The 14,136-nt window shown below is 40.7% G+C and overlaps 1 protein-coding gene across 6 annotated transcripts in view; it reads left to right on the forward strand.

Annotated features, from left to right (window-relative positions):
* The window catches only part of Nme7 (NME/NM23 family member 7), a 391,631-nt gene that overhangs the window by 285,249 nt on the left and 92,246 nt on the right, over window positions 1–14,136 (forward strand). For all 6 annotated transcript variants that reach the window (XM_051147748.1, XM_051147749.1, XM_051147750.1 and 3 more), the window contains exon 3: window positions 11,595–11,702. In XM_051147748.1, coding sequence (XP_051003705.1) covers window positions 11,595–11,702 — 108 coding nt within the window. The remainder of the gene's footprint in view (window positions 1–11,594; window positions 11,703–14,136) is intronic.

Here is a 14,136-nt window from a genome sequence, read left to right on the forward strand (position 1 = left end):
GCCACCATGTGGTTGCTGGGAATTGAACTCAGGACCTCTAGAAGAGTAGACAGTGCTCTTAACTGCTGAGCCATCTCTCCAGCCCCCTTGCTTTTCAAATGTATTCATATATCTATTTAAAAAGTATTCAGTTGCATTTTCTATATACTATAAATATATATAGCCCTTCCAGATGCATCCTTGAACCAAACAGACATTTTATCAGGGGAAATATTCAATAAGCATTAAATATCATGTCTGTTGCCTTTGAAGCTACTAAGTGCTGTAGGGAAAATGAGCAATGGATGTTATGACTAGTGAGTGCTAGTGGTGGTGGATACAATTTCAAGGAGGTGGCCAGGGTCACTCTTATATAGAAGAAGATAAAAGTGGAGCAAGGATTTGAGAATGAAAAAGAAGGAGCCATGGAAATGTTGGAGGGAAAATATTCTAGCAAGTAGGACAGCCAGTGGAAAGAGTCTTGGGTGAACATAAGGAATTATGTGGCTAGGGGAAAGTAACCAAGAGTGACCATTCTAGAAGTTCTTCTCAGACAAATAATTAGAAGACAAATCTCACAGGGTTTGGTTGAAATACAGACATTCCACATTCATGTACTTAATATTATATATACACATTATAATATATAGACTTAATGTTATGTATTACATATAACATTAATATATCTTTATGTTAATAACATAGTATTATGGTATTATAATATTAATATTTGTTATATAGTAACAATATTATAGACATTGTTATATAAATGCCATTAATATGTCATAATATAATATTAAGATTGTGTATTATGTAATGTATTGCATATACTATATATAATACATATAATACCATATCATATGTAATACCATTTTATATATAGTATTATATAATAATATTACATAGTATTACATATTAAATAATGCTAATGTTACAATATTATATAATATATGTGATATATAATATATAGACTTAATATTCCAACAGGGTAAATAGACTGAGTGCATTCCCTGTTAAACTCCCAGAGGGTGTTTTTACAGAAATTGACAAGCTCATTTGAAATTTGATATAGTAACATAGAGGACTCAAATTAGCCAAGCAGCAGTGTGTGTGTGTGTGTGTGTGTGTGTGTGTGTGTGTGTGTGTGTGCGTGCGCGCGCGCGCTCATGATTGTATGTGAAGAGGCCAGAGGTCAGTACTGGGTGTCTTCTCGTTTATTTTCCACCTTATTTTTTGAGCGAGTTCTCTCACTGAGGTTGGAACTCACTGAAAGGCAAAGTTGCTTAGCTATGGGCCTCCCTGTCTCCACCTCCCACATGCTAGAATTACAGGCCAGTGCTGCCATACATACCTGGTCATTGTATGTGTGTGCTAGGGACCAAACTCAGGTTTCCATGCTTTCATGTTAGGCATTTTACCAGCTGCGCCATCTCCTCAGCCCCAGCCAAGACAGTTTTTTAAAATTATGAAGCTGGAAGACTAGCCTTTCCGATTCAAAGGGTATAAAGTTTCGTTACTCTAGACGCTGTGATGTGTTGTAGGGATGGACTTAATGAGGAGTGCCCCGGAGTTCAGAGCCCAGAGGTCAATTTGCGGTGCTAAGCCGATTTTCGTTCAGTGACAAAAAGGTGGCATTTGCAACAGTTGCTGCTGGGACAGTTGAATATTGGCATGTACAAGGATCGATTTAGTCTCCTATCACACATGAAAAGTATCTCCAAAAAAAATCATAGACCTAAATATAAGACTCCAAATCTCTTAGAATGAAGTATATATCTACCTCCCTGCAATATTGTGTCAAGCAAGGTTTTCTTGGACGTGACATCAAAATCACAAGTCACCAAAGGTCCCAACCCCCTTCACATGACACTCTCTAGAAGTGCAGTATGAAGCAGGGAGGGCCTCTGAGCATCACCTCCAGATCCTAGCTGGACACAGGCATGGATGCCTGAGTGGAAGAGACGGGACAAGGAATGAGGTACAGAGGTATGGATGGGCAGAGTGAGAGCAGCAGGAGCAGGGTCTGGTGACGCTTATCAGGGTGCAGGATGCGAACTGCCAGAGATCCCTTGGAGTGGAGGCGCTGTCTGACAGGAGCTGTGGGCTTCAATGGAGCTCAGCAACTAAATGTGATCTGACTGGGAGCCGGGAAGATAAACATCTTACCCCTGGTGCCATTGTTCAGCCGTTGTCTCCTCCCAGCAAATCAATGGAAAGATGCAAGATAAAGGAGTCCTTCGGTGAAGTCCATGTAGGTCACTGCCCAGGCCCAGTGCAGAGTGTAGAAATCTGATTGAGGAGCTGGGTGGACAAATGGAAAATGTCCAGTGCATACATTTCCAGGCCTGGTGGTGTGGTTCAAGAGAGGCGTAAGATTCCCCCAGTGTGCTTATGACCTTGGCAATTGCAGAGCTTAGAGATAGCATTTATATTGATATTCTCTTTGCTGTCACATGATTTATGGTTGAACTGGAGTCAGTTCTCTAATTGAATATTGAATATAAATAGTATATAATTACTTTAGAGAGTTGTTGCTACATATATTTAGGTCCAGCATTTCTGTTTTGCCTCAGATCCATTTGTCCTCTCAGAGTTGTGCTGAATTGCTGGCGAGCCTTCCCTAGGGGTAGTCACTGCCCTGGCATTACCTAACCCCACATCAGCTCAGTTCTCTAACATAGGGAAGGGGTGGGGGAATCTTTAGGTTCTTTCTAGAAATACATAAGAAAAAGTTACAAATACTAGTTTTGAGACTTTAAAATACCGAATATTTGGTTTGTGCCATTTTACCAAGCTCTGTCTCTCACACATGTACCTGCTTCTTTGGATATTTATTTTGGTGTTTACCTGATGCTTTAAAGGTCTCAAGCTACACATGCCACTAGGGACTTTGAAAAGAGATGAACGCCAGCCACCATCTTCTGGAAGCCCGTAATCCGGTTATAAAGAGAATTTTAATTGCACAAACATACCAGATGACAAGCCAGGCTTAGACTGTGGGAAACTCGTCTGTCCCACAAGAAAACAAGGTTCTCGTAGGGCAGGGCTATGGGACAAGTCACGGAGCTCTTGCCAAGTCACTTATCTGCACTTGTTTCCTCGTTGTTAATGTCCCTTTGATATCTGCGCCTCTTTGAAAATTGAATCACAAGTCCAGAAATAGCGACTGGCTGTAGTTGGTGTGGGAAGACTTCACAGTAATTGTGTTTGCTTTAAGGTATCTATCTGGGGCAGAGTTTGCCTTTGATTTCCAGAGAGGTTTCCCTTTATACGAGTGTGTGACATCGATTTTTCACATGGCAGTGATCTCAGAAGTCAAGACATTTTTATTTTTAAAAGGTAGGGCTTAAGAAGAAAAGGTTTTAAAAACAAAAGCCGTTTGTGGGTGGGAGCTTCCTGTGGCCCTGGTTCGTTTGGCTTTTCATCACTCCTCCCTTTAAGAAGTATAAGCAAGGGGGCTGGAGAGATGGCTCAGTGGTTAAGAGCACTGACTGCTCTTCCAGAGGCCCTGAGTTCAATTCCCAGCAACCACATCTATAATGTAATCTGATGCCCTCTCCTGGCCTGCAGGTATACATGCAGGCAGAGCACTGTATACATAATATAAATAAATCTTTAAAAAAAAAAAAAAAGTATAAGCAAGAACGAAGGCGAACACACACACGTTAGCAGCACATGGGGAGAAACGCATGAGTTTGTATAGCGATTTTTTGGTTTGGTTTGGTTTGGTTTTCTGTCATTTTGAGACAATGGTCTTAGTAGGTAGCCCAGCCTAGCCTGGAACTCCCTGTGGAACCCTGGCCGGCTTTGAACTTGTGACCTGCTTCTGCCTTCAGAATGCTGGGCTTACAAGTGTAAGTCACACTGTTTCGTTGTTGTTGCTGTTGTGCTTTGGATTTAAACAATAGAACGCAAATTGGTCTTGCACTGGAGCGCTCTCTCCCGGCATTTTAGGAGTGCATTTTATAAGGGACAAGTATAAAGCAAGTTATTGCTTACAATCTAGCTCGGTTGCTGTGTTTCCATTTCCTGGGCTTATCGCGCTGTATCTCAGCAGAGCCGTAGGAACTGCTGGCCCAGCTGCCTGCCTGCTCTGGTAATACATTTTTAATGATTTACTATATCCTCAGAATGTCCAAGTCAAAATGAAGTTTGTTCTTCGGCAACCACTTTTTACTCCACCTGACTGGGAGCAGCTGGCTGGAGGTGGCAGGTTTCAGGTGCTGTGGCTTCTGATGCAGCCGGGTCAAGTCATTCAGGGCGGTTCCAGGCACACAGGCTCCAGCTGGTTTCATAGCCCGTTGAACTGTAACCTTTATTGGGTATGATATAAACAAGAAGCATTTATGTCTGAGCAAAAATGCCTTGTTCTCTCTTGTCAAATAGTTTTACTTGAAATAGAATAATAAAATGCCAACAAGTAATAAAATGTATGTACAGTCAGTGCTGTGTTAGATTTGTGCCTGAGTACATGGCCTGATTTTTGTTGCTGTGTTGCTGTTTTTGCTGTAATGGAGGATTAAGGTGGCAGGATGTAGTTGCCAGTACTGACGATGTAAGTGCAGTGTGTTTGGATGACCTGGTCTGATGTTTTTTGGAGGCCTCTTTTCACCATTGTGTCTGTCTCTGTCTCTGTCTCTGTCTGTCTGTCTGTCTCCCCGCCCCCCCCATTCAGTATATCTTTCATCTTTCATCTAGCTATCTGTGGTGTAGGTCAGAGGACAACTCTCTAAGTCAATTCTCTCTTTCTACAAAGTCAATTCTCTCTTTCTACTATGTGGGCCGTGATGCTCACACTCAGTTCATCAAAGCTTGCTGGCAAGTTTCTTTTTCTTGGTGGGGTGGGGGAGGGGTGTTGGTTTTTCAAGATGGGTTTCTCTGTTTAGCCTTGGCTGTCCTAGACTCACTTTGAAGACTAGGATGGCCTTGAACTCATAGAGATCCACCTGCCTCTGCCTCCCTGAGTACTGGGATTATAGGCATGTGTCAGTGCGCCTGGCACTGGCAAGCTTCTTATGTGCTCAGCGGTCTCACCAACCATTCTTAAGGAGAGTGGTGTTCTGAAATCGGACTGCCTAGCTTCACTGGTGGTTAAGGGCTGTGGGATCAAAGGAAAGATGGCACTGCTGTGTAGGTAAGAAGAAGTCTTCAGGCCGGTGCCTGACGGGCAGTGCTGCTTCTTTACACTGCTTGCGTCCTTGCAATATTAGACTGTAGGGACTTGTTTATGTGTGTGGTGTCTTGGTACTCATGTCTTAATTTCAGGAATTTCTTAGAATTCACAGGATCTAAAATTGTATGTAAGGAAAGAAGTTGAAACATATATTTGGGATGAAGAATGATGACAGGAATTGAGTATGCAGTTAGATACGATCTGTATTTGAACTGAAAGAGGTAAAATCGAAAGCGAATTCTTAGAAGAAACAAAAGTATATTTGGAGGCAGAACAATACATTTAACCTCTAAATTATTTTAATCTCATTTTCCTATTGGAAAAAGTATGGGTTTAGCTGGAGTTATGTATATAATTACTAGTATGCATTAGTATTAATATATTACATATGTTATAAATCAGCTGTATCAATAAAGGTCTAATGAGCTAGTTTAAAACTAAGTGGAGATAAAAATATTGATATTTACCACCTTCAGCAGGATCCAATACTTCCCAGATTTTTGGGTCAGGAAAGGTCATTTTATCTGGCACTTCATCAGTACCACTATTTAACTTCAGTGAGTGTGGTTTCTTATTCTGGAAAATGACAACTTATTAGGGTTATCGTAAGTTTTGTGTAATAATATATAGCAAAAATGCAGTGTCACTCCTTATATCATAAGGGCTCAGAGTTGCTGTCATTAATGGGGGTTAGTGGAAACGTCTTGAGAATGTTCAAGAAATTATTAACTTATCTATTTTTGATATTTAAAATAATTTGAAACGCTAGCAATGCATCTTTTCTCAGTTAAGTCTAAGCTCCTTTAGCTGTCTTAGTCAGCTGTATAAACATCTTCAGTTCCTGTCCTGTGTGCCCAACCCATCATATTTGCACATAAATAGCTTTCAGCATCTCTTTTCACAATGACCCTTTGCACTTATATAATTATTAGATGTGCAGTTAGCAGCAGCATTAACGTTTCCATCCTTCCTGCTTTCAAGAAGCAGAAGTGTAGCATTGTATCAGGCGTGTATTAGAGATAGCATGTAATTCTGTTGCGTTTTAACAAACGGATTTCTTTGAAACACGGGTTATTTACATTAGTGCTCTTAGTTACTGTTTTGGAGTTAGTTTTCCTTTACGTGATGGTCTCCAGTCTCACCCACCACACAACATATTTTTATTCTTCTCTGTGGTTGAATAAAACTCCATTGTGATTACATACTTCATTAGGTTTATTGGTTTGTTTGTTGCGGGACACTAGACTGATTCTGTCACTTGGCTGTTGTAAATAATGCCACAATAAATATGGATTGGCAACGGTTTTTGTTTGTTTACTTGTTTTCTGTTTTTGGTGGTTGTGTGTGTGTGTGTGTGTGCGTGTGTGTGTGTGTGTGTGTTTTGTTTTGTTTTTGTTTTTTGTTTTTTGAGGTAGGGGTTGACGGTGTGGTGTTGGCTGACCTGGAACTTGCTATGTAGACAAGGCTAACCTCTAACTCACAGGGATCCCACTTTATCTGCCTCCTGATTGCTGTGATTAGAGGCTTGCAACACCACTCCTGACAGATTGGGTGTTTCTTTAGTGTGTTAGCTTAGACTCCTTTCTGTATCTTAGATAACATTACCAGAAACACTGAAAGTAACCTGATCAGAGCTGTTCTTCCTAGGATCGGGTCCAAAATGATTCCTCTTGCTGCCATATCCTGTTTTCTCCAGAGTACTGTGCAGGCAGACTGCCTTTCTCTCTTCCTTCTCCATTACTCTCTTGGCTCGCTCAGAACTCTTGACTCTATTTTTCTTTCCTCTTTTTGATTCAGTGCTTTTGGTATCTGGACAAAGTATTGATTTTTGGCATCAGCTTTGTTTGAAACTTCAAGTCTGGCTTTGAGCAGCTGACTGACCCAGTAAGCACTGGCCCTCTGTTTTCATACAGGTGAAATGTAGGAAGTAGACAGCAGTTGTAGGTATGTTTGAAGGATTATTAGCTATTTACATATCAAACTGGGCTGATGTAATGTTAGCTGATCTCATTCCACTCCACCCCCACACTTAATTTAATATTTTATTCTAATCACTTGGAGAAGTAAATAAGCTTTTTTTTTTTTTTTTTTTTTTAATATTTTATTTATTTATTATTATGTATACAGAGATCTGCCTGCATGTACACCTGCAGGCCAGAGGAGGATATCAGATCACATTATAGATGGTTATGAGCCACCATGTGGTTGCTGGGAGTTGAACTCATGACCTCTGGAAGAGCAGTCAGTGCTCTTAACCGCTGAGCCATCTCTCCAGCCCCGTAAATAAGCTTTTTAAAAGATTTGCTTAAATAGTAATAGTTTAGAGAACATTAAGTACCCTAATAGAAGTGACCAACTAGAAGAAGTGGCTCTTGCTGGTTCATAAAAACTAGTGAAGGTTGGTACCCTCACCCCAAAACAATAATAAATTCCCCCCTCCCCCCTCCTTTTCTCCTTCCCTTGATTGCATTTATGAGGTTTTGGTCCCAGAGGTTAAAAGTGATACTGTCTGTATGTTGCTAAACTTACTCCTTATTTTAATTTTGCTTTGCCCTCTTGAGGATTTACCACAGTATCAGGCCCTGGAAAAGCATGCGAGCTTTTTATTAGGGATTCTGCTACGTCAGAAAGTATGTTGATGCGACTTGTCTTGAGAAGTTTTATAATTTGTAGTGGCTAGCTTAAGAGAATGAGAATTAATATTTCCCCAGGCATGAACCCCTTAATTGGTCCACTGCCAAGTGGTCAACCCTGAAATCATACATTACAAGCAACACTGAATGAACTCAGTAGGTTGTACTTAGGCATATATGTAACAACAATAATTAAAGAAAAAGGGATAAAATTTGAGAGTGATTGGGGAGATGTTGGAAGGAAGAAGAATGATATACTTTTTAATTAAAATAAATAAATAACTTGGAATGCAATGATTCCTTAAATTTTTACTTTACTTGTGAGCCATTAAATGGAAGATCTGGTAATTTATTTTAAAAGAATTTTGTGTGCTTTTTTTTTTTAATACTAGAAATCCTTAAACTGAAATGCTTTCTCATCTGTACATATTTAATTCCTTTTATATAAAATGTAAGTCACTTGTCATAAGCCTTGATAGAGTCCTTAGATTCCTGTTTGTCCCTGCAAACCTAGCTGTAATTATGTTTTAGTTTTAGAGTAGTTATATGTCATTAGGTGGCCTGTTTTAGACAAATACACTGCTAATAAGTGCAGTGTGCAACATGACTTTAAAAGGTATGCTAGACACGGTGGCATCCTTTTGTAGTCCCAGTACTTAGAAGGTAGAGGCAGAGAGAGGATCAGCAACCGCAATCTTGGCACTATGACTTAAGCTATGTGAGGCCCTGTCTCTAAATGAGCAAAATAAAATTTAAAACCCATAACACAAATTTACCTTAACTATACACTATTTTCATAACACCTTTGATTTCTATGTAAAGCCAAAACACAGCAGTTAATTTCTCACATCTATAATTTGTTAGTAGTAATTTTATAGTGATTATTAATGATTTTTTCCAATAGTGCCTTGCCTGTTTTGTAAGTTCAAATTATAAAACAAGTCATTATATAACCAATGGAATTATAAAACTTAAGAAGAAAATTGCTATCCATTTTTTTGACAAAAATCTCTGATTGTCTAAGCATCCCCCAGAGGCGTAGGAAGAGCCTTCTTTTGTTTACCTGCCACTACATGTGTACTCGAACCCACAACCTCCCAGGAGCGCATGCTGACGGGGCATAATTATATACAAGTGGGAGGGGTGCTCCGGAAGTAGTCAGTGGCTGGATTCTCAGGTTCCTGCTGTGAGGGAACATCAACAGGCCTCCTCATGGTGCCTGAGTAATGTAGAGATGGTGTTATGGGGAGCCCAGTGTTCCACAAGCACCCTGCTTAAGAAACAGTCTTGGGCTTAGCTAGTGAGTGAGCCCAAATTTAACCCCTCTACCACCCAAACAAAACAATTAAAAAAGTAATTTTGATCCAATGTAATGCTTGAATATTCTCTGTGAAGTACCTCTGAGAAAAGCTGAAATGTTCCCTGAAGGTAGGGTGACCGGTTATTCCTGTAGCCTTCAGGCACATAAGGAACAAACACAAGGTGTTTGTCCATATGTCCTGTGAGTGTCAGCTTCTCACTGAGTTCACCTGCAAGGCCAGGACTGTGGAAGGTCTGGGGAAGGCCAGGTACCGTTCCTGGTTTTGGCTCAGTCACTTGACAAGCTTTGCAGTGTTATACTGGTCATGTATATCCTCTGGAACTCAATTTCCTTCTCTTGAAATGAAGGAGTTGAACAAAACAATACCAAACATTGATATCACTTAGAAAATGAGAAATCATGGTGTGGTCTGGGGTGGGAAGGGGGAGAGAGGGGGGGAAAGGGAGGAAGGAGAGGAGAGAGAGAGAAGGGAGATATCAAGCTCGCTTAATTTCTGTTGTTTTAACAGAATATATGAGGCTGGGTAATTATGAAGAAAGTATATTTATTTGGATTATTGTTCTGAGGGTTGAGAATTTGAAGAATACCCCACAAGCATCTTTGTTTCATAGCGGAAGATCAAAGGGATGAGTGGGACAGCCTTTGGTAACAACTCACTCCCAACGCATTACTGAGTCATTATCACAGTGGAGGCTCCAGCTTACAACCTGTGAGCATCCCTTATGATTGTCCCAGTGGAAATTAACCTTCAAAAAGCATTTGTAAGAGACATGCAAACCTTAGCAAAGTACGACTTGTGTACTTCAAAGGGAACTCGGGGTGTAGGATGTAAGCCAGGTTTGAATACAGATTATACTCAGAGTGCCTCCTTACTGCAGAGAGGAAACAGTGTGGCTTGGAGTTACTTTTCTGCATCCATGAGTAGCAATTTCATGATTGCTGTTACAGTTTTTAAGGTTTTGTTTTTGTTTTTCATTTCATTGAGGTGGATCATGGTTATGAAAGAAACTGGCTACTTTTTAAAGATAAGACAAAGGACACTTCTTTGTAATTTCTATTGTGAAATTTTAGGTCAGAACTCCAGAAGGTCATACCTAAGAGCTTAGGAGTGTTTGGAACTTTTGGAAACAGTGGAGATCATCTTCGTCTGTTTTTCTGTTCGGTCCTTGCTTGTCAGAATAAGAGCTGTCTGGCTTCTGTTTCTTAGGTGTGAACACTTTCTCCTACTGTCTTTACAAAATGATATGGCTCTGAAACTCCTGAGAGAAGAGACATTTACCATGTTAGTGCAATAGACTAAATTTGCTAAATTGCCAAATTCAGGACAATGAAACTAATAGTAATGGCATCTCTTAGTAACTTCCTGATAGTTCTTAAGCAAACTTGACTTCAGAACAACTATGAGTTGTTAAAGTCATCAGATCAGGAGCTCATGTTCCAGAGACTGCTGATTGAATTAGGACAAATGAATGGCCGTGAAACAAAGACTAAACTCACCTCTGAAGTACCTAAGGGTGTTTAACCAGATACTAGCATGACAATTTTCTCTTTTTTTTCCTTTTTTAATTATTAATTTATTCAAATTACATCTCAGTTGTTAGCCCATCCCTTGTATCCTCCCATTCCTCCCTCCCTCCTGCTTCCCCCCCCCATTCCCCTCCCCTATGTCTGTGACTGAGGGGGACCTCCTCCCCTTGTATATGCTCATAGGGTATCAAGTCTCTTCTTGATGACCTATTATCCTTCCTCTGAGTGCCACCAGGCGTCCCCATCCAAGGGACATGGTCAAATATGGGGCACCAGAGTTTGTGTGAAAGTCAGATCTCCTTCTTCACTTAATGGTGGAGAATGTCCTGTCCATCAGCTAGTCTGGGTAGGGGTTCGAAGTTTACTGCCTATATTTTCCTTGGCTGGTGCCATAGTTTGAGGAGGACCCTAGGGCCCAGACCCGCCTGTAGTTTTCCAGGACCCTCTGGGTCCTTCAATTTCCTCATTCTCCCAGGCTTCTCACACCTAAAGTCTCAATAGGATGTCCTCCCCTCTGACCCACTTTCCTGGTAGGTACTTTTCCATGGGGACGTACCCCTTGGACTAGTGTCTTGATATAAGTGAATATATACCATTTAACTCTTTTTGCTTCTGGGTGAACTCACTCATGATGATAATTTCTAGTTCAATCCATTTGTCCACAAATTTCAGAAATTCATTGTTTTTAATAGCTGAGTAGGATTCCATAGTGTAAATGTCCAGATGTGTTGTTAAGTTGTTTATGTGGGATGTTTCCGTTTTCTTTTTAAAGGCACTTAGTGCTATGAATTTTGCTCTTAGCACTGCTTTCAATGTAGCACGGCAAATTTCTGAGAAAAGAATGAGTCAGTACAATGGCGAAGATTTGTTTGTGTAAATATTTGGGAACTCTCATCTCTTTTTGTGTGGCTTATGTAAGAGTGCTTATGTGATAGTGATACAATTATTTTCTTTTTCACAGAATCAGAGTGAGAGATTTGCTTTCCTTGCGGAGTGGTACGATCCGAATGCTGCACTGCTCCGGCGTTATGAGCTCCTGTTTTACCCGGCAGATGGGTCTGTTGAAATGGTAAATGGGGCTAGAAAGCTGGCTCAGGTGGAAAAGTGCTTGCTGTGCAGGCACAGGGAAGGCCTGAGCCTGAGTCTCAGCAGCCAGGTAAAAAGGCAGGCATGGTGGTACCTGCTTGTAATCCCAGCTCTGGAAAGAGATCCTGGGCTTGCTGGCTCGATGGTCTAGCTGAGTCGGTAAGCCTCAGGTTCAGTGAGAGGTCCTGTCTCAAACTGTAAGGTGAGCCAGGTGCACGTCTTTAATCTGGCACTCAGGAGGCAGAGGCAGGTGGATCTCTGACTTTGAGCCCAGCCTGGTCTACAGAGCAAGTTCCAGGAAAGCCAGGAAGACACAGAGAAACTCTGTCTCAAAAAAAAAAAAAAAAAAAAAAAAAGGAAAATAAAAAATATATAGCAAGTTCTAGGCCAACTAGGGCTACATAGTGAAATCCTGTTTTAAAAACAAAAACAGACAAAGTAACTCCCCCAAACAAAAAGCAAATCAAATAAAAGTAAGGTGAACTGCTCCTGAGAACAAGACCTGAGGTTCACTCTTGGTTGCTGTGCATGTGCATGGCAGTCCACTCATCCGTGCGAGCACATACACTGATAAATAACCTTTGTTTGCTTAAAAGTTAGCAAAATTATTTCATATGGGACGGGAGAAGGATAAGACTACCTTTTGTATGGTTGATTTTGAAATTGCATTTGAAGATATATTTTACTTCTTTGTTTTTGTTTTTGAAACAGCCATGACTGTCCTGGACTCACTTTGTAGAGCAGGCTGGCCTCAAACTCATAAAGATCTGCCTGCCTCTGCCTCCCAAGGGCTGGGATTAAAGGCATGGACCATCACACCCGCCATATTTTACTTTTTTTTTTAATTGAAAATAAATTTTTTTCCAAGCAATATATTTTGATTATGGTTTCCCATCCCCAACTCCGTCCAGATCTTCCCCACTTCCCCACCACACGCTTTCTTCTCTATTCATTGGAATACAAACAGGCAATCTAAAAAATAATAAAATAAAAACAATTCAGAATATGACAAAACAAAAGAAAACCATCCAAAGAAAAAGCACAGGAATCATACAGACACTGAGTTGGACACACAGGTGACCAGCCTGCAAGATATGATGCAATCCTGGCACAAAGTTGTGGGAGTAAACAGCTACTGTCTGAAGCTAACTTTTATTGTAGTTTTTTAAAAATGATCTCACAAAATTTTTTCACCACATATTCATTCTCAATATGTTGGTTTCACATCACTCTAAGGTGAGTTACCATCCAATACATGAACCTTAACAGAGAACACCAGGCATATTGGCACAGGGCTGTAATCTCAGCACTTGAGGCATAGAGGCACTGGGTTTTTTTCTTTTCTTTTCTTTCTTTCTTTCTTTCTTTCTTTCTTTCTTTCTTTCTTTCTTTCAGTTATGTGGTAGACAGGATTTACCACAGAGTTCAGACTGGCTTCTCACTTGCAATTCTGTCTCATCTCAAATGGGATTATAAACAAGCACCTTCACATGCAGCCTTGTTTCATATTTCTAACCAATGTATTTTGCAAGTTTTTATATTAAAAATATACAAACAGCTTAAGCTTGGTGGCATTTGACTATAAGCTTAACACTTAGGATGCTGAGGCAGGAGAATCACAAATTAGAGGTTACCTTAAGCTGTGTAGCAAAACCTTGAATCAAAACAGACAGGCCTAGAGAGATTTCCTAGTGGGTAGTAATCCTGGCTGTGGAAGTGCAGAGGTCTCAGCTCGAATCCTAAGCACCTGTACGATAGCTGGACTGTGCTCCATGTGATTCCTCCAAGTAGTGACCGAGTAGCAGAGACGGGCAGATGCCTGGAGCTCTCTGGCTAGCTAGCCTAACTCAAACAGCAAACTTCAGGTTCCGTGAAGAGACCCTGTGTCAAGAGAATAAGATGGGAAATGACAGAGGAAGACATCAGACAGCCTCCTCTGGTCCTCTCATGTGGGCATGCACACCTACATACGCACACATGTGTGAACATGCATATAACACACACACACACACACACACACACACACACACACACACACACACACACAGAAGTAGGTAGATACAGAGAAAACCCAGACTGAAGTGGGACAACTGGTGTTTTGGATTAATCAGTATTTTATAAGTAGTTATAGATAAATGGTTATTTATAGTCATAAATATTATTATTGAAAGTTGGTATCTGTATAAAAAGTCAAATTGAAAAGGATCTAAGAGAGTCCCTTTCTTTGTATCCCTTCACTGGGACACAGATTTCTTTAAAAAGTCCCTTTAGAAACTGGCCTATGTCAGGATAGAGGGCCTGGAGAGGTGGCTCAGTTACGAGTGCTTGCTGCTCCTGGAGCTAGCGAGTGCAGTTCCCAGCACCTGCACTGGAACCTCTCAGCTGTAGCTCTAGCTCCTGGCAAGCCAACACCCGCT

The sequence above is a fragment of the Acomys russatus genome, chromosome 6 (assembly GCF_903995435.1).
Source record: "Acomys russatus chromosome 6, mAcoRus1.1, whole genome shotgun sequence".
Classification (NCBI taxonomy): domain Eukaryota; kingdom Metazoa; phylum Chordata; class Mammalia; order Rodentia; family Muridae; genus Acomys; species Acomys russatus.